At 37.2% G+C, this 21306-nt stretch overlaps 1 protein-coding gene across 2 annotated transcripts; it reads left to right on the top strand.

Annotated features, from left to right (window-relative positions):
- The first annotated feature begins 2574 nt into the window (after positions 1-2574).
- Positions 2575-12849, top strand: LOC144029491 (homeobox protein engrailed-2b-like). Of its 2 annotated transcripts, XM_077535730.1 has the most exons (3): positions 2575-2710; positions 8270-8801; positions 10845-12849. In XM_077535730.1, the coding sequence occupies exons 1-3, from the start codon at positions 2708-2710 to the stop codon at positions 11159-11161; spliced, it is 852 nt and encodes a 283-aa protein (XP_077391856.1). In that variant the 5' UTR covers positions 2575-2707; the 3' UTR covers positions 11162-12849. The 2 variants fall into 2 exon arrangements, with proteins under 2 accessions (XP_077391856.1, XP_077391864.1); XM_077535738.1 differs by lacking the exon at positions 2575-2710 and having other exon boundaries at positions 8023-8801.
- The last annotated feature ends 8457 nt before the right edge of the window (positions 12850-21306 follow it).

Raw genomic sequence — 21306 nt, 5'->3', positions numbered from 1 at the left:
CGTTTGCGTGTGTGCGTTTGCGTGCGTGCGTGCGCGTGCGTGTGCGTGCAAATACGTATAAATTTATTCTCATTAATTCACCTAAAACCTTATAAATATCCCATTACCCTTCGCCTTAACCAGGTACTTCAGAATCTTGCCAGAGTCGTGAGGTTCAAATGGTCAGGAGACCAGAGAAAAGGTCAGAAAAAATAAAGACAAAAGAAAGATAAATCAAAGTGAAATCCAGCACCGACCAAACACTTCCTGCCTTCCCCATGGTTACAAAATCAAAGTCTTACGCCAACCCCGGAAGCCTCTAAATTCCAGCAAATTAGCGAGATCTCAAGAGACCAGAGGAAAAACTAAAGAGAGGAAGGAGGGAAGGATAGATAAAGCAAAGTGAGATCCACAGACACCAACCACGGTCCAGCAAAGCGAGCCCCCCGGAATCCCCAGGCCGCGGCAGCACCAAAGCCACCCCCAAGCCACCCGAGCAGACACCGGTCGGCGAGCCGACCCAGACGCCCGGAACACCCCCGCCCCAGCCCCGGCCCACACCCCCGAGCCCAAGGCCGCAGATCGAGGCCCGGCGGGCCCCCACAGCGCCCCACCGGTCCCCAGCCCCCATCCCCCCACGACCCCCCGCACCCCACTCAAACCCGCCACTCACCATGACCCAGGCCCCGCCACCCCCGGCCCCCAAACCCCTGAACACACCCCGACCCCCAACACCCAAAAAAAAAAAAGAATAGATTTCTGCAATGATTCAGGTTTGGTGGATGCTATTGTTATATTTATGAATGAAATATGATGACGTCCACCGCACACATCTACGAATCTGTCTGGCTGCACTTCAAATCCGTCCTGCGCCACAACTTAGACCTGCTTTTAGCTGGTCTAAAGATAAGTCTACTTTTTTTCCACCAAATAATCAGGTGTGGCAGGGTCATGTAAAAAAATGAAACGCCCTTGGTCCACCAGAACATGAGCTTGACACAACATTGTCTGCCAAATTCCCAAACATGCTTAAAGGAGGCTTGCTCAAAAATCAAGACGTGCCACTTTTACGCCTGTGCTAGCTACTAAACTTGAGTACTAAACCTTTGAGAAGAGGGCAAATGCCTTTGCACGGCACTGTAGGTACACAATAATGGCTGAAACGTAAAACCTGCTAACAGACTGAATATGAGCATCTTCCCTGTTTTTATCTTCCAAAATGAATAAATCTGCATATCAGAAAACCCAGTTTTGCGCCTTTGTAAATAGTCACAGCCTTTGCTCTTTACATTGTAGCACAAATGATAGCCTCAGTTCTTTTTTATATATCTCAGATGCAGTACTCGTACATCTATCTTTTCTGTTCCAAGATCTGCTCACAGAGATGTCCAGTCGAATTCAAATCTGAGCTCTGACTGGGCCACTCCTTTGATAGTTTGGCTGTTCTGTTTCTGGCTGTTGTAGCTACTGCCTGAAAGATGAACTGTCCCCCCCAGTCTGAGGTCATGAGTGCTCTGGAGCAAGATTTCATTCAGGATGTCTCTGTATCCATTTTCCCCTCAATTCTGACTAGTCCCTACAACTGAAAAACGTCATGTTGCCAACACCGTGCTTTACTGTGCAAGATGTTTTTGGCCAGGTGATGAGCAGTGCCTGGTTTCCACCAAATATGACACCTGACATTCAGGTGACGCCCATCTTTGTCTCATCAGACCAGAGAATTTTGTCTGCCTGGTAGTAAAAAGACTCGAAGCCGCTGTCTCCTCCTGATTGGTGGATTTCTCCAGAGATGGTTCTCCTCTTGCCACATCAGAATGCTGGAGCTCTGACAGTTCATGGTAAAGAAAAAAACTTCAAGTCTGAAGTTTTTTTCTGTACCATTACCCAGAGCAGTGCTTCGAGACAGTCCTATCTTGAATAGAAATGAAAGTTTGATGTTGATTGTGGAATTTGCTCAATTCTCCATGCAGGTCCCAAGACTTTTTAATTAGGTATGTGTTCGTTTCATACAATTGCCCCATCCCCAACTTGTCTTCTTCTCTTGGGAACTACAGTTAGTGTTGGCCATCTTTCTGCCAGGGCTTTGGTTCCTGTTTGACCAATGAAGTGAAAGATAGGCAACGCTAGAATAATTTAAGTCAAACGTGATCAGATTAAAGTGTTTGCTTTTCCTTAATGCAAGTCAACATATGGAGTGTCATGACGGATGTCACATTCCCACTACAAAATTTGGTGGTGTTTTCACCTCAATTTTGGCGTCCTGGTATGCCACTTCAAAATAACACAAAGCTTCTGGAATCACTCACTGTGATGCATCCTTTCTCCTACAAGGAGAACATTTGAGAGAGCTTTTAAATTTAAAAAAGCAGTGGAGCAAAACCTCCCTTTGTCACCCATGACTGCTGTGAACTCATGCAGGACCGAGCATCAGTCCGGGCTGCCAAGCTCCGCCGGAGCCAGGGAGGCCCCATCGCTCGGGCCTGTGGGCTGCTTTCACACCAGGTTTATCCACGGCATGGCGATCAGGGGGATTAAAGCGGCAACTGATAGTAACAAGCCTACTCACGGCCTTTTGAACATGCTGTCAACGCTCCGGCCTCAAACACATGCACCGAGTGGTGCTGGGTGGAAAAGCAGACACAGGAGGACAAGTGTCTTTAGGGAAGGGTTAAATCATGTTTTTGTTTTTTTGTTTTTTGAAAGTGGAGCTGTCAACTCACAGGATGCAATGGTAGGTACTTCTCTACGATCTCAATGATTGCAATCATGGATGGATGGATTTAATATGAAAAAAAAGCAACATTATGAAGCTACTGTGCTTGATAGGCTAGAAACAATATCAGTCTGATAATTTCCACACTTATGAAAATGACAAATATTGATCTACATGTACTGTATGTTCATTATAATAACGAGGCCGTGAACATTTATATTTAGGAATATCACATCTTTATAGTCAGTTAATTCTAGTAAAATAAAAAAAATAAAAAGTTTTCATTCTCTTAAAAATCAGATGAAAGGATTTTTCATTCGCTTAATTTCTCTACTATACACAGTAGGATATAATGATGACATGTACAGTCTGAGAGCCTACATAAAAGTTGCATCAGAAATATATGCTTCTATGAACATAATAATACTCAGATTTGATTAAATTCCTGTTATGTTTGCTTGACAGGAACAGCAATAATGTCCTTGAGTCACTTTGACCTGGGGCGTGTTTAGTCATCAGAAACATGACCTAAATTCTTTACTTGTTTTAATCTGTGCATTATGTGTATTTCTCAGTTATTACAATAATGTCTCTGGGACACTTTGAGCCGAGGGTGTGTTTAATTATCCAAAAGTGTCATAAACTCTTTATTGTGTGCAATCTTACTCACCAACAAAGTCAGTACTTGAGTTCAACATATGTGTTCAACGCATGTGTTTCTCTGGACGCTATCCATTGGACACTTTTGAATGAAAGAATGAATGAAATTGAATGAATGAAAGAATCAGAAGCAATTTATTTATTTATTTATTTATTTATTTATTTTATTTTTTTGTAATTTTTAGATTTAGACTTAGACTTGATCCCTTTGGGATGGCTCCCTCTGGGAAATTTACATGTCCAGCAGCAATAAGAACAGATGATAAAATAAAAAAAATAATTCAATCAATCAATAAATAAGGTTATTACACCAGAGATTGAATTAATAATAATAATAATAATAATAATAATAATAATAATAATAATAATAATAATATAAAAAATAAAAATTTAATCAATAAATAAATAATAATAATTCTGCTCACAAACAAAGACAATCGATGCATTTGAACTCTTTTGATACCTTTTTTTTCTTCAGGAATAGGAATAATATCCCTGGGTTGGTTAGCTCGATTAAACAAAAGTTTCAGATTTTTTTTAAAAACGCCAACAAACATTTTGTTTAATCTAAAAATAACTCCTTTACTAACAATCCCAATCAATAGTTCCTCTCACATAAACTTCAGAGTTTTTAAAATAAATAAATAAACAAATACATCATTTAAAAATTGCATACAAATACCATTTTCAATGAATATGCTGATTATACATACCAAAAAAGGACTTTCACCATTTATTTGAACTTTCAAATGGGTCAGTCTCACCCACAACAACACAGGAAGATTAACATGGTTAGACAATTTGTTAGATGTTAGCTTGCATTGGTATAGAAAATTTGAATGGAGATTTAGCTTGTCCGTGATTATTCTTTAATCATTGCCACAAAAATCATCTCTATTATATATATTTTTTAAATTTAGCTTCAGTCGCAATCTATTTCAGTGACCTTCAGTACCTTTTAAATTGAAGAGCACTGATTAAAGGTAATGCCTGAGACATAGATTTTGCTTTTTGTTCCTCAAACAGGACAAACACACTGTACATACATAACAATCGGTTGTCTTGTATGACACCACCGAACAGAGGTCACAGTTCAACAATCAACATTTCCCAATACGATGTGTTAGAGTGTGTGTGATTATTGTATGGCCTTGCGCTAATTCCCCGTCCCTGTGTAAACAGAGCGCACTGAGTGGAATAGGAAGTGTCCCCTAACCCCGGAGTCCCTCTCGTCCCTCCTCCCCCTCTGGGAGGTTTTGTAAAGCGGACAGGAAGCTGATGGTACTGGCTGACCTCTGCTTTGTCTCGCGACTCATCTCACATCTGGGCAGCCACACAATGTAGGAGACAGTCGCATTCAGCGTATATCACAAAGCCCAACTCTTATCTTCAGAGCTGCACATCAAGCAAAGTCTAATTGATGGAAATGATGTTGGATTTTGGATCAGGGTAATGATGGAGCACTTGAACATGTCCTCAGTAAATATTAGGCCACTGTACATTATGTTACTGGTACTGTATTATCAAAAGCATACTATATACTTGCAATTGGTTCAGGTTTTATGGAAGTGCATCAATTGAGCTAATTACCATCTGCATTATTTAGTGATGCTATACTATATTATCAAAACAAAAACATTTGAAGTTTTGTTTTATTTTATACTATTTGACCACAAATTTGACAATAACTATATGATTATGAGTGATGCAAAAAAAAGTATTGCCCCCAAGTCTTCAGAGAAAGAGACAATAAGATTTTTTTTATATATAGTTAATAATATTACCGAAATGTTCTTTGTTTATTTTATTTATTTATTTATTTTAAATTGTGACTAATGATTAAAGTTTTCAAATCCAGGAACTGATGACACAGATGCATTTGTGACATTTCAGAGCAAGGGAGAAAAATAAATGTGTCTTTAACGACACAATTAGTCAACTTTACAATGGACACAGCAGTTTTTATTTACAGTGTGTACAAGCTTATTAACTTTTGGATTATCTTTTATAATTTCATTATAGTGATTGCAGCACAAACCAAATGAAGTCATATTTCAGATATTTTTTTTTTATTTCATTCTTCAACCTTTCAACTTCGATTGAAATGTGAGGAACATTGGCTAAAATAACTAAAGTAAATAGTTAAAAGTTATAGATAGCCTATACTGTACAAGACAAAATACATTACAACGACTTGAAGTTGCATAAGGTTTGCATTAATCACCTGAACAACGATTAAGAGATACCAAAAACAATATGTAAAATTTCCCATATAGTTCTCGTTTTTCTTTCTGAAATGGACAACAAATTCACAGTTGAATGGTTTTATTTTGAAGACTTAACCAAAATTGATGTTAGACTTAAGTGAGCATCTTTGATTGCAAATTAAAAAATAAATAAATAAACATACCTCATATTATAGGTAAAAGGGTCATATTTAGTAAACTATAAATAAATATATAAATAAATGTCCCATCATTCCGGCATCATGCACGGCTCTTCAGTACTGAAGCCAGACAAGTGGACCTGTTGTGACTATTGCCGTACAATAAGGCTGTGCAAATAATAGAAAAATAATAGCCTCATCAAAAAAAAAATGCATTGTAAGGCTGCATTGACATAAAAACGTGATGATTTAATAGGCCTATCTGCCGCGACAATATAAACCAAACTGGAAAATTAAGTTTATGCACTTCATTCTGGACCGTCAAAAATGATTATCTTGCCTATTATTATTATTATTATTATTATTATTATTATTATTATTATTATTATTATTATTATTATTATTATTATTATTATTATTATTATACAATACGTCAATAAAATCAAATATGAGACAATTTGATACTTTAGAGTCGTTTTCGAGTCTGACTGCATTGTGGCATCTTTATCAATTCCTGCCAAACTCGCGTCATAATTTTGAGGTCAAGTTAATTTGGCCATTTTATTTTTATGTTTATTTTCCACTTCAAATGAATTATCTGCGAAACAGACTATCCCGTAGACTGGAGTGAAGCGCATCACATAACGACATTTTGTTATTATTATTATTTTTTTTTAAGTGTCGACTTATGTTAACCGCCATGAATTAAGCGGTATATGCCTACATTTAAGTTGGATCATGACTGTCCGTGCCATAGTGGACATGCATTGTTTCGTGCGCGCAGTGCAGGCGAGCGTCAAACAAGAAGCCCACATTTGGCAAATGCGTGCTACCTGCCGCGAAGATGAAGGCAAGGGCCTTGCACAACTGCTAGTGCGTTTATTCTTTCGAATGCACATCGAAATACGCAAATGAAGTAAGTATAGCACAGTTTAAGAATTAAGGTTAGATAGATAGATAGATAGATAGATAGATAGATAGATAGATAGATAGATAGATAGATAGATAGATAGATAGATAGATAGATAGATAGATAGATAGATAGATAGATAGATAGATAGATAGATAGATAGATAGATAGATAGATGTAATTTGCATATTTCACTGAGAATGCCATTTGTATACGTTCAAGTTCTATAGAGAAGACTATAGAAGTAGACAGTGAATAATTATCATTGCAACATTTGTAATACAATCTATTTATTTTATTTTTATTTTTTTTAATTTTTATTTTATTAATCAATTTATCAATAAAAGAAGGTGACTGTTAGTGTACTCATAATCTATTCACGAGAAATTATTACGTCATTTGAGTTCGCTGCTTAAGAGGCAACGACTCTTAAGAGCGTGCGTGTCGCACACATCCAGTGTGCGTGTGTGATGGGATGGGGGGAAGGGAGGCGGAGGCTGAACTGGATGCAGGCGAGCCCCTGACGGCGATGATGACGGGGATAGTCACGTGGTCCATGGTCATGTTTTATTTATGTTGTATGCAGACTCATTCCAAGATGTTGTCATTATCCACGTGTAGGCTATAGGTCCAAATGTAAAGACAGAAGACAGTTACTCGTGTTGCATTCAAGCTCTATGGGAAAATGTGAGCACTTAAATTATGCATGACAATTAAACGAATGTCACCTATTTTTCTTAATTACATGTTTAGCCATCCATGCACTTAATTTTTATTTATTTTTAGTGCCTAATAATAAATAATACAAATTTGAGGGGAAGTGTAGTTTTTTTTTCATATTCGAATCGTGACATGATACTTGAATTTGCACGTGTTGTTTTTCTTGACAATTTGAAGATGTCATTAATAACACAAAGGCTAATTAGGCTAGTCCTTAAAACAAATGAAAACATTTAAACAGCGGGCGTAGCCTATACATAAATCATTAAAATTGATAGTCACTACAATATTACTATAAATACGTCCAGAAATACAAGACATTTTTTTTATTGACCCTATTTATCTATCTAGTTATTACAATTTGTTATAATGACCAACGGTGCTTTTCATTTTCCAGTTATCGTTTGTGGATATTTAATTAGAGTTATAGATACTGACATTTTTTTTTTCACTTGAACGTATACACGTATACGGAGCAGACTGATTCTGCCTCCAAGGAATTCTAGTGACGTCACGTGACAGGATCTCTGCATGTGGATTGGTCCAAGGCACGTGTCTAAAGCGCCGTAGTACAACGACTCTCAGCCAATCAGAAACGAGAAGCAAATCTTTAGTGAAAGTATTTGAGCGTCGCGTCTGAGTGAGGACGCTTTACTGCTGAGAGCATCAAAAAATGTGCGCAGCCATCACGGAAAACTCTTGAAAAAAACAAAACAAAAATCTTTTATTATTATTATTCAGAATAATAATTTGAAATCTCTCAACAGGGAAACAATGAGGAGTCGATTATTATTTGAAATGGAACTATGATTTTTTTCTCAGTAAAAAGAAAAAAACGGCACGTTTGTATACCATTCATTTGTAGTCTACTAAAAAGCCGCTTTTGTATATTTTTCTTTAGCATCTTGAACGCATCATTAGATTGGAATTCACTTTTGTTGCAAAAGTTCTGAGGACATCAAGCGTCATCATCATGGAAGAAAATGCTCGTCGAGACCCGGAGCGCCCGGAGGACTCCGGTGAGGAGTCCAATAGAGCCATCCTGCCTCTCATCCTGCCACCTGGCAACCAACAGTCCCACAGGATCACAAACTTTTACATTGACAACATTTTAAGGCCAGATTTTGGTCGGAGGAGGAAAAGTGGCATGCTGGTCCGCGATGGGATCACAAGAAGAGATGAGGTGAGAAACGAGCCCAAAATTGGCGACATCCAGGGACGAGCCGAGGACGACTCTCGATCATCCGACGACAACCAACCGGACATTCTCATCCAGAAGGGCGAGCTAGGCGGGGAAGACAGCGAGAAGGTCCGAGAAGCCGACGAGAACCGCTGCAGCAGCCCACAGGCCAGCTCAGCATCTGATGGGGGCAAACAGATGCTGTGGCCAGCCTGGGTTTATTGTACCCGCTACTCGGACCGTCCGTCGTCAGGTTGGTGCAAGAATATTCATCTATTCTTTTTAAGAGATTCGAAGGGAGGGAAAATGGATCCTAAATAAAGTAGAATGTGAGAAAAGGCAAAGATTTGATTCAAACAATCCGTTGTAATAATCAGCTGCAATATAGCATATTTTCCGAGATTCAACTTTTGAAAAAGTTTGACTTCCCGAAAAAAAGCACAAAAAGTTATGCATTATGTGTTTTAATTCCCAGAGCAATGCACCCACCTCGTCCAATTTAATAGACATATCACTTGTAACAATTGACAAACCAATTATTGTATCATCAGATTCTGCTTTTAAAAGTCTTAATATGATCAAACAATCGAATAGTTCACTCTTCTCTCTCTCTCTTTTTGTTATTCCGAGCTGTTTAAAAAAAATAAAAAATCAAGAGAATCCATTATAACAATGGCCTAATATAGAATTGAATTTCTCATAAATACATGAAAATTCGACAGTTTTGTGTAGTGTGCTGCAAATAAAGTTGCATTTCGAACATACTTCGAAAAACACAAATAGAAATATAGAAAGTAAAGTAAAACCAAGTTTAACGCCATTGTTCCCGACTCTTCTTTGTTAATATTCTATTAGCATATTTTTGACAATGGAGGGTGTCTAAAAAGTGAGGGTGTTGAGTCCTAAAGAGATGGATTAAAGGCGAAAAGCAGGCTACAAAATTACCCCCAAAAAAAATTAATAATGCACTTACAAATTTGAGATTAATGTCATTTTGAATAATTCTGCGACTTTGTGCATATTTTTTACGGATTTGCCACTATAGGTGCATGCGTTCCTTAACCACAATGTTTTTAAGGCTGCAAAAATGTTGAATAGGCCAATATGTATAGATTTTCTTCATTTAAATAGCCTAATCATTCCTCACTATTGACAGTCATATTTTAAATGCAACCTTTTTTGTGTAATATAGGCTATATTTATTTATGCGAAATCCCGTTGAAAAAAAAACCCTCCATAAATATATAGTGATGTTCAAAGACAACTCCGAAATCATCATAAAGTTATAATGAGACCCAAAACCATCTAAAATGTTAGAATGCAGTCCTATTGTGTTTTGGAGGCAGAAAAGTTTTCATGAAGCTTATGGAAATCGCCACAATGGGCCTTTAAAAGGGGAAGGGGCTGCATTCGGCGGACCAAAAGAGCCTATAATAGAACAACGACTGACGTCACACAAATGATTTATATTTTAAACGTGATTCTAAAACGGTCTATTTATTCCCCCAAAGTTAATTGCTGTCAAACTATATAAGCATGCAGATTTGCGGCTTAATGAGACTCCATAATTTGCTGATTTTAAACAATTAAGGCCAATACTTATTTATTTATTTTATTTATTTATTTATTTTTGGGGGGGGGGGCACTTTAGATGTAAAGTACACAAAAACACGCTAATTGGATTTTCGTTTATTTGTTATCCCGATTTCCCCCAGATATCACTTAGTTCGAAAAGATGAGTTGATCGTGTGTTTTTTCAGGAAATAAAATGAAAATGCGGGGAACAGAGGGAAAGAGGCACCTTCTCCCCCTCCTCCATCCCAGTCTGGCCCCACCCCCATCTGCACCCCTGCGCCTCCTCCTCCTCCTGCAGGCTTCACTGTGAGCTGCAGCGGGACTGGAGGACATGCACCTTGTCCTTACTCGTTTCCATGGAATAAGAACTATAATTGTTTCGCGTGTTTTTGTCTGCATGCGACTAATGATAATAAAAAGTGACATGAGATCATTTGCATATTATGTATTTTTGTGCGTCGATTTGGGGAGACGAATTTGTGGCATTGTAGCTGCTTATTGATGACTAATTGAAAGAAAGAGAACTAACGACCAACTAAAATCACCCAACTATCAAAGTCCTTTGCAACAAATGAGCGATTTCGGAGTCTCACCCTAATTAAAAAGACGAAATATAGCTTACCACCAAACACTTACTTCCATTTGCGGCAAACATTTCATGTCAAATTCAATTCAATAGGCTGACCGAATAACATTTCTCCCCCTCAACTCCCACCCCAAGGGCCCAGATCCCGCAAGCCAAAGAGGGCTCGGACCCCGACGAAAGAGGACAAGCGACCCAGGACCGCCTTCACCGTCGAGCAGCTGCACCGACTCAAGAGCGAGTTCCAGAGCAACCGCTACCTGACCGAGCAGCGGAGGCAGGACCTGGCCCGGGAACTTGGCCTCAACGAATCGCAGATCAAAATCTGGTTTCAGAACAAAAGGGCCAAAATCAAAAAGGCCACAGGGAATAAAAACTCGCTGGCGCTGCATCTGATGGCGCAGGGACTGTACAACCACACCTCGTCCAAGGACGCCAAGTCGGACAGCGACTAGCCGAGATGAGATGATGCAATAAAAACCACGCCAACACCAGCATTCCTATTTAAAACAGAGACAACTTTTAGATGAGTATAGGTCACGTGTGTGAATGTGCGCGCGTGCAGGCTGCGTGTCCTCAGGGTTGATGGCGAATGAAACGCAGAATGCAATTTCAATATGTGCCACATCACAATTCATGGAAAATAATGAGCAAATATGTTTGGAATGCAACACACGACGGCGTATGTCGTCATTTCATAATTCTGAACTCGTAACTCAAGGGGTTGATTTAATTAATTTAAGGATTTTTTTTAAGATTGCATGCACGCCATATTCAAAATATCTTGGTCACGTGGCATTGGATTTTTTTCTTTTAGTACGTGTTGGCGGAAAAAGTAAACCAAGAGCCAGTTGGAGCTGAGAGACACTGATGATGTGGACTGCCTGGATGAGACAATTAAGTGGCCTGCTTGGACAAAGACGCGTGTCCCGCTCAGTAGACCGAACCTCTTGTTGCCTGGTTCACACGAGTGATCATAAAAAAACTATATGCTGAAGTCCAAAGATTTTTTTTTTTTGTGCTGCATTCTGGTGGCCATTGAAATTTATGAAATGTGTTTTGTCTTTTCTGAATTGATTATTTTCTGGTTTTGTCTTTAGCCGTTAGTGTCTTTTGTTTGCTATAAGTGCAGTGACAGTTAACCTGCAGGTCTGCTTGTTTAGTTCGACATTTACAGCCTTTTTATGGGTGCCTAAATCGAAATTTGGAAAGCACACATTTTTTTTGGAACATATGCGCTCGCGCTCGCGCACGCGCCGGCACCAGCACGCACGCGCGAGTTGTATTATTTTATTTTTCTATTTTCTAAGTAGTCTGGTGAATAGAGTTGAAACTCTCCACATCCGAATTGGCATCGAAAACACACGCTGTAGGATAGAACCAATAAGCAGCAGACGTTAACAAGTCAGACTTTTGATTTCGTTCATTCTTTTAAAGGAGAAAGGTCAACACCAGCACGCTGAAATTGAGCCCAAATTGTGTGAACTTCTTTAAAAAAGTTTCATTCTAACTGAGCTCCATGCATGTGTTCAGGGATGGCTGTCATTCAAACGTGTTGACGTGGCACCGAAATTTATGGAACTATATTACGATATATTTACACGCATCCACGAATGTTCAAGCAACTTGTTATTATTCATTTTAGAAAAAACAAACAACATATTCGTATTTATAATAAAACAGCCATGTTGAGTCGCGTTTACATATAAGTTATTTGTTCCTGCAATATTATTATTTTTTTTTTAATGCAAAATCTCACAGGCCTTTTGCTGGGTAGATGTAATGGAGATCGAAGCCAAATGGTGGTCTTACTATATGCTGTGAATGTTTTTTTTCTCCCCTCAATTTTCCTCGACTGATCGGGAAAGTTGTCTGGCAATGTCAACTAACTCATTTGCCTTAAAATGATGTATAAGCTGAAATATGTTGCAGTGTTGTGAAGAGTGAGGGCTCACTTTTTCTATACGGAAATGGGACTTTGACATAAAAAAAAAATTATAAAAAAAAAAAAAAAACGGGAAAAAAGAATGAAATCTGCCATTTGCTCCTCAGCCAGTTTAGGTTCTATTTTACAAGGTCCTGTGTAAACATTTTTATTTTATTTTTGAAATGATGATTTAAGGGTAAATAAAAACAGTGCAAAGTGATTGTTGGGATTTTATTTGAAATCAGAAAAATACAACAAACATGAAAATATATGGTTTGTATTTAGCAGTAAATCCAGTTGCTTAAAGTCTGTCATCTGAAAATCAATTTGCACAACAATAAATGCAGAGAAGGACAGAGGAAAATTTGACCAGGTGCACCTTTTGGCCTCAAAGGAAAAACCTTTAAAAAAAATAAAAAATACAGACTATCCACTACCCATGTCTTCAAGAGTGCAGATATAATACATATTTGAATGTTTCCAGGGAGGCAGATATTAAAAAAATAAATTAAATAAATAAATAAATAAATAAATAAATAAATCAAACACACCTTTACATAAATTAAGTGCATGGAGATATGTCAGTTAGATAAGCTTATTATTTTTTTTAACTTAAACTAAAAAGTGAGCTCCAATGAAAACACATCTCAAGAAATTAATACTTAAAACTATCATGATAAAGGTTCATGAAAAAGTCATGAGTAATAATCCATTTTATTTTGAGTAAATATTGAATGATTTCTTGTGGACTAAAAATGGTTTGATTGCATTGCGCCATCAGTATTTACTCAGTTGATTTTTAAAAGTCCTCCAAGTACTTTTGTAGCATTAATGTACCACACAAAAAACTTTGCAATAAAATATGCCACGTTGGTTTGAAAAGAAATATTTACTGAATCTCCTTTTACCTGATTTTGGTGGTGAAACAGCAGACAAAATGAAAAAATAAAAATAAAAAAGTATGTAAGTTTGTCCAAAACGAAAGAGCCAGTTATCTTTGACTCCTCAGCAGAAGCTTTGACTCAGATTCTGTGAATGGCTGCTGAAGGACTTCATCTGCATTTTCTTTTATTAGTTGTCTTGTATATGGAAGTAACACCCCAACGCTGGCTGGCTTGATGAGCTGAGCTCTTGACTTGGGACTGGGAAAGGGGGAAGGCGCTGAACGGAGTCTCTGTGCACAGTCTGTGCTTGTCAGTTGAAGGGCTGGAGGGTGTGGGGAGTCAAATCAGCAGAGAACCTGGATGAAGGTCAAAATACTTTGGGTGTCCATGCAAATAGCAGCAGGTGCCCGAGCTGCTGCCAAGATTGGCCAGAAAAGGACATCAATCTCCTTAGTGGTTCCAACTGTGGGGATTATTTCATATTCAAATGCTTCCTGTAGCTAAATGAGATGCACTTGTTCTCACCCTGGATCCCCAAATGTGATCATTTCACGTGTTACATAAATGCATTCAATAATAACTTTCAACAGATGCGTCATTGTAGACTCAAGCCAGTGAAAGTTTGGGAAATACTTTTAGAAGGCAAAAAATATATATATATGGTCAAAGGACAAAAGATTTTTTTGCTGGCCAAGGGCAAAAAAGGCAAAAGGGAAAATCCAAGCTTGGCAACATGTGAAATGCACATATAATCCCTTTGTGATTAGGGAAGCTACTTTACAAAGTAGTTTATGAGTTACATCTGCCAATTTAAAGCAACACTTTATAGGAAACATATAAACGTAAATGTATAAACATATATAAAACTATACATGTACAGTATAAGCATATAAACATTTTCTATTTGTAAGATTAACTTTTTTTTTTTCCTCAACTTTTAATTAGAATTGAGCTATTAAGAAACATTGACAACATTAAACTAAAAGCATACACATTAATAATAAGCTCCATCTCTTTTTGTCCACATCCAAGTCACGGTCAATTTGACAATTTGTCTTGAGCTGTTGCTCTCAAGCTGTAAAGACAAATACTCGTGAATGTGTAATAGTTCAGTTTTCTCGTCACAAAGTTCATGTCCTTTCACTTGTGCTAAATGCCTCTCCTTCAGCAAGAGGCAAATGGCAGACAAACAGAGAAAAGAAAAGTACATATACAAGTCCTGATGTCCCCCCCGCGTGTCCCTGACAGACAAAAGATGACCCATCAAGTTGCCCTTCCCCCACTGAGTAATTTAGCCATAGTTCTCCAAAACGCTTCCTAGTCAAACCTGAAATATGGAATGAAGGGGCCGGGGGCTTTGTGGCGGAAATATAATTACGGCCCTGAAAGCTGGAAAAGATGGAGAATGGGGGATGACATCAGACCAATTTCACACCCAGCCTTTGGATGGCCAGGCCAAGCCTGGGCCTTGCTGCGCTACACTGATCAAAGCCTGCTGCAGCCGCCCCAAAAGCCAAAAAAGGGGAGACTTAACTATGCTAATCTCCAGGACAAATATATTTTAATCTTGTTAGAATACAAGTTAATGCCACAGCTCAGTGACCAAACTTTATAGCATAAGGATACAAATTCACACTTTGTCTCACTAAGAGTTGTTTTGTTTTTTTTCTATTCACCAAGAGCGGCGGGTTTAAGTGAAATTGGGGTGAATTCATAAAACACAGTCACTTAAAAGCTTCAATTATTATTTTCACTAATAATGACTCACCAGGTGTTTTCTTTATGTGGCGACACGGGAGACAAGATATGTTGTTTATGTATTTTCTTTAGAAAACAGCAATTGCTATGTCGGATCATTTTTTTCCTCCTTGCATTAGTACACTGTATGATGGTACAAGCTAGCATTCTGACCAATTTAAAAAAAAATAAAAAATAGGCTACTTCCTGTTTATTCTTACTAAAAACAGTGGCGTACATGTAAAAACAATGCAACAAAGTCAGAGTGAAATATCACAGCTAACTTGTGAAAATACATCTTTGCTCATATGAAATAGTTGTGCTTTAATAGGAACTCTACCATAAACCCTGGCAGTACCTAAATATGGGATCGTTCCAAGATAGCCATTGTGGGAAATGGCCAACAATAGCCGTGAGGAGTGTCTGTCACCCTTTGTCAGCACTTTTGTAACCCTTGATCTGTCATGTGTGGAAGCTGAGCTCGCTAACATTTCCAGACAGGCAGCTACACAAAGAGTTTGCATGGGCCCTACCGTGACTTTAATTACAGGATAGAGAGGAAACTTCAGCAGCAAGGCGGGAGGGAGGCTGAGAGTGGAGCAGAAGCAGGAAACCAAAAGGGGTGTCTTTGCACTATAGTCCTTATTTGGGATGAAGAGTCATGTTCATAACATTGGATGAGAGACAAGTTTGCCGCTTTAATTACACAAAGACTGCACAAGACTTGCATGAAACTTTGTGGGGTGCCCAATTAGAACCCTTGTATTGTGTTGTGATTTGTGTTTGTGAGTTATGTTGACTTCTGTTGAGTTTTGAGAACTAGATGCTATACGATATAATATTATGCAGTTATAGCCTATACAGGAAATGTGTTCAAATGCCATTTTTTATGTTTAAAAAATGAGACCAAGATAAATAATTTGAAAAGTTAATTCACATATAATGTGATCTACAGCCTGTCAGACTCAATTTTAAAAAATCAGGAGGGGAAGCAAAAACATACAACTGGGATCATGGGGTTGCAAAAATGAACACACCCTCTTATAAGGGGGGATGTGGCTATATTCAGAATTAACCAGTCACATCCAAAGTCAAAATGGGAATCGGCACACACTTGCCACCAATTAACCCCAAACAAAGGTCTGTTGTTCTAGTAGGCTTTCATGACATTTTTACAGCACTAGACAAGATTCGCAGACAGAGTGTCAGAGGCATCGCTTGATGAAAGGCATCAATCAGTCAAGTCAACTACTAAATACCAAGAACATCTGAACTTTAATCGGGATTAATCAGACGCACTTGCAATTGTGTATTGATTCCCAATCAAACATGAACATGAATGTGATTTGTTGATTCTGAACACAGCCCATACTAATTGGAAGAGGCCATACTACAATTTCTCATTTTCTTTTACACCACAAGAGACCTGAAATTTATATTCACTGTCTAGGACAGTGGTGTCCAAACTACGGCCCGGGGGACATTTGCGGCCCACCATCCGTTTTTTTAGTGGCCCGCGACATATGCTAAAAATGGCATTTGACTCAGTTCAGATAAAATAAACATGTTTGGAGATGGTCAAAGTAAGAAGGGAGGGTGTCGAAAAACACAGGTGCTATTAAAGGTTATTTTAGTTATCTAAAACTAACGAAATAACTAAATCTAAAATTCAAAAAAACAATTTCGATAACGAAATAAAATAAAAACGAAAATGCTTTTTAAAAAAAATGAAAACTAGCTGTAATTACATTTTATATTTAAAAAACTAACTAAAACCATAATTACAGCAAAAATGTACTTCGTGTTAGTCTTTGGTGTAATTTTTAGTAGATTTATTTTCATATCAACCGGAACAATGACGTTTGAAAGTATGTCACACAGAAGTGACGTCGTCTAGCAACAGCCAATAGAAAAGTAGAAAAGCACCTTCAGATGACGTCGCTCCCATGGTGTTTTTTTAGTTTTTTTTTATATTGTGCACAACTAAAACAAATTTAAAAAAAAATAACAAAAACACATTAAAAAAAAAAAACTAAAACTAATACTGAAACTAACTAAAACTAAGCATTTATTAAAGAACTAAAACAAATTAAAACTAACAGAACTACTCTGAAAACTAATAAAAATTAACTCAAATGAAAAATTCCAAAACTATAATAACCCTACTGCCATATTACAAATAAGTTGGTTTATATACTGTAGCATTTTTCTAAATATGCAAAAGCACAAATAAATTATTTGTACAATTTTTAGGACTAAACACAATTTCTCTTCATAACATTATGTGGCCCTTGCATCCTTCGGATTTTCTGTATGTGGCCCTCAAATGAAAAAGTTTGGACACACCTGGTATAGGATGTCATATTTTCCTTTTGTGCTGTGTGCTTCCACAATAAAGGCTATTCATATTGCCTATATTACAGTGCAAATCTGCAAACCACTGACGACAGAAACTGTAGAAAAAAATATATTACTGTATGTACAATAATGCCCACATTTGCAATTTAATATTCAAAAATTGAATCCGGTGCATTTAAAAATAATAATAATAATATAAATAAATAAATAGATAAATAATAATAATAATAATAATAATAATAATAATAATAATAATAATAATCTGGAAGCAATTTAATTGTTAATGAGTTTAAAGTTTCAGTTTGTTTTGGGATAATAGTTAGTATATTTACATTTTTAATTCTAAAGATTTTGGGGAGTGAACAATCAATGAATTGAAAAGGATTACTGTATACAGTGTTCCCTCATTTTCCGCTAGGGTTAGGTTCCAAAAAATACCTGTAATAAGTCAAATCAGCAAAGTAGTTAGCTTTATGTTTTCCATGTTATAAATGTTTTAAGGCTGTAAAAGCCGTCACCACACACTTTATAAACTTCTCTCACTGAGGCATTTACGTTTTCTCACATTTCTCTCTCATTTAAAGATTCTCAATGTTCACACCTTCATAAATTTGATAACATAACTACATTAATGTAAAAAAAAAAAAAATGCATGCAAAATTGCACAAAACAAAATCCCGGATACAGCGACGCCGGGAAAAGTGAACTGCGTCATAGCGAGGCAACACTGTATCCTATACATGTCCCCCAAAACGTCTCATTTAATTATTATTCTAAGTACAACAATCTTGTAAACTGTGTTTTTTGCTTTAACATGCTTTATGTAATCACTTTCACTTTAATCAGTAACTCCAATTGAAGGCAAAGAAAACGAACATTATGCAATTGAGAGTCAGTGGTCTGATCTCAAGCCAGCACAGGAGCTTTTCCTTTTTTCTTTTCTTTTCTTTACAGAGGACAAAATTGAAAACGGTCTCACAAACAAGCAGCATGTGAAGGCCTGGCAAACATCTCCGGGCAGCAAAGAGATGAATGATATCATTGCTCCCAGACTTCACATTCTCACTCTTTGATTTTGCATGTTTTATTCATCAAGTGTCAGTCTGTCACTTTTTACAGGACTACTTCCGCTGATGCAACTTCACAATAAGAGAGTATCCAGAAGTGTAAACATGATAGCAGCGTTAGCCCTCTGTCTCTGTGCCCCATCAAAAATTATTTTCAGTGTAGGCCTGACATCGAGACTATGCGATCTAATGCCTCATGTTGTTGACAGGCTTATTTGACTTGTCAAAAAATGTCATTAATTAAAAATAGGCAACCTACGTGGCATTTTCCAGGTCTGGATTCTAGAGCGCCGTAATGATATTACCATTAAGAGAATTTAACTCTTTGACCGCCAAAAGCGTTTAATAACGATCAGTAAAATCACGATGTATGCCGCCATAAACGTTAATTGACGTCAACTAAGTTTTTTGATTTTATTTTATTTTTCTCAGTGCAACGTCTTAGTGCAGTGCTGCCCGGTCAATGGGCTGTGGAATCAAAAACACTCTAAATATAGCCAGCAGGTGGAAGCATTGTTATTTTTTGTGAATGAGCAAAGCTTTTGTTATGTAAAAGTTTTTATTTTTTATTATTTTTTTTATATAACGTGTGGCAGTAAAAGAGTTAAAGATGAACACCACTTTCACTACTTCTAGACAACTCCCAAGAGTTTTTGACAACACGTTTTAAACTGGATGCTTTAGTTAATGAGACTTGAGACAAAGACTCATGACTAGTAAACAACGCACATCATTTTCCACCATTGACTCTGCTGACCATGTCAGTGTTACATATCCTGTTACTGAAAACTAACCCATTTAACAAGGTCACCTTTGACAGTCAAGTGCTTTGCCAAAACACCCTTTCAAGGCCACTACATTTCAAGCTCAAGGCACAATGAGGGATTTAACTAGCCTGTTGTTTAGACTTTTTTTTTATTTATTTTATTTGAGAACAAATGAACACGTTCACATTGTACTCAATTTACGACTTGAGCTTGATTCATACGAGCATCAGTGCACTGACAGCAACTGGACATTGTGTCAGCTTTGACATAACAATACTGTTATGTATTTATTGTATCAACGGTCTGTGAGCAATAAACTAACTGCCCAGTTCACTTAGAGTATATAGCTAAACAAAAGTGCATCAATGCAGAAAACACAAAGGTACATATAGCAGTCAGTAGCTGCCACTGTGATTTTGTGATCTTCCAGTTTTAGCATAACCAATCATTTCCCGTTTGCCCTTGAAAGCACTATCAAAAATCTATCTTGAAAGGTGACTGGATTTACATATGTGCCAAATCTGATCTGCCAATGAAATTACAAAGAAGCAGCACCGGTTTTCCTTGCCATGTGAGCCAAGAGTTAAAACATCCTTTTCAGAATATAAAAATCTTCAGTGTGTTTTGTTTTTTTTCTTTCTCCAACGAAATGCTACACAGTTCTGATAAAACTATTATAGCATCCATGCTAATCTCTTTAAGGCTCACCATTGTTACAAACTTGCATTTGCTTATTGCCTTTGAGCCTTCGAGCTATTAGATGCAATATTCAAATTTAACAGCTTATGTACAACTATTATAGGTTTGTGCATGCAAAAACAGGACCCAATTTGATTGAGAATGCAAACAGATTCTTAATTGCTGTTCACTTCATTTTTTGCTTTGTAGGATGAGTTTTGTGTCGAAATAGCACATCTGAAAGACAAGTACAAACCAACATGCGAAGCAGGGCCAAAACGGTTGCAGGGGTAACTTTTCTGCCCTTGTAAACATTTTTGAAAGCACGCTCTAACTGCATGAGACAACATACAATTTAGTATCCGCTTTTCAGGATCTTTGCAAATTATGGCCAAAAAGATGATCAAATTTGGAATGACCAATACAGAAAAAAAATTATTTTACAATATTTAGAGTTTGAGTGGTTAAATAAATTGTGCACCATATAACATCAACAATAAAGAGCATGTATAGCAATGGCTGGGCAGAGTTGTATCTTCCACCCTTACGTGGGTTTTTGCCCAAATCTAACGTCAACTATCAGAATTTGTTCAAGAAAAAACAAATGCCTTTTGAAGGGCAGTTCTGGGGTTTGTGCTAAAGGAAATGTACATTTAAGTTATTGAAAGTGTGTGTTTTTATTGTGTCATTACCATGTTCACATAATGATAAACATCCTATGTTGCCATGCATGAAAGGAAAGTAAACTGATGACTCACACACAGCTAAAGTAGTTTTGGAGCGCAATAGCTTGCTCAGACAGAGAACGATAGTTCAACCTTCCACTAAAGAGATGACCGAGATGTCCACAAGTAAATGCCCCGCCCCTAACATTTTTTTTTTTTTTTCATTATAAATTTCAATACCCAACCAGACACACACTACAATCGTCTCCTGCTGTAGTACTGCAAATACAAGTCTGTTCTACTCATATACACCAGGCTAAAGTGGGCTGCATCGCAATTTTTTTGGATCATGTTTGGCACGTTTGGCAATTCTTACTACTAATATTTTGTTCTAGAAATTTATTAATAATGTCTTTATTTGAAAAAAAAAAAAACTTTTGTAAAATAATAATAATAAGAATAATAATAATAATAATAATGCTAATAATAATAATAATAATAATAATAATGCTAATAA

This window comes from Festucalex cinctus, chromosome 1 (genome assembly GCF_051991245.1).
Source record: "Festucalex cinctus isolate MCC-2025b chromosome 1, RoL_Fcin_1.0, whole genome shotgun sequence".
Classification (NCBI taxonomy): Eukaryota; Metazoa; Chordata; class Actinopteri; order Syngnathiformes; family Syngnathidae; genus Festucalex; species Festucalex cinctus.
The sequence above is the reverse complement of the archived record's forward strand: the minus strand, read 5'-3'. Positions and strand labels throughout refer to the sequence as shown.

Coding starts and splice junctions, on each gene's coding strand:
- LOC144029491 (XM_077535730.1), top strand. Junction 8,802..10,844: donor CTCGGACCGTCCGTCGTCAG/GTTGGTGCAAGA, acceptor TCCCACCCCAAG/GGCCCAGATCCCGCAAGCCA.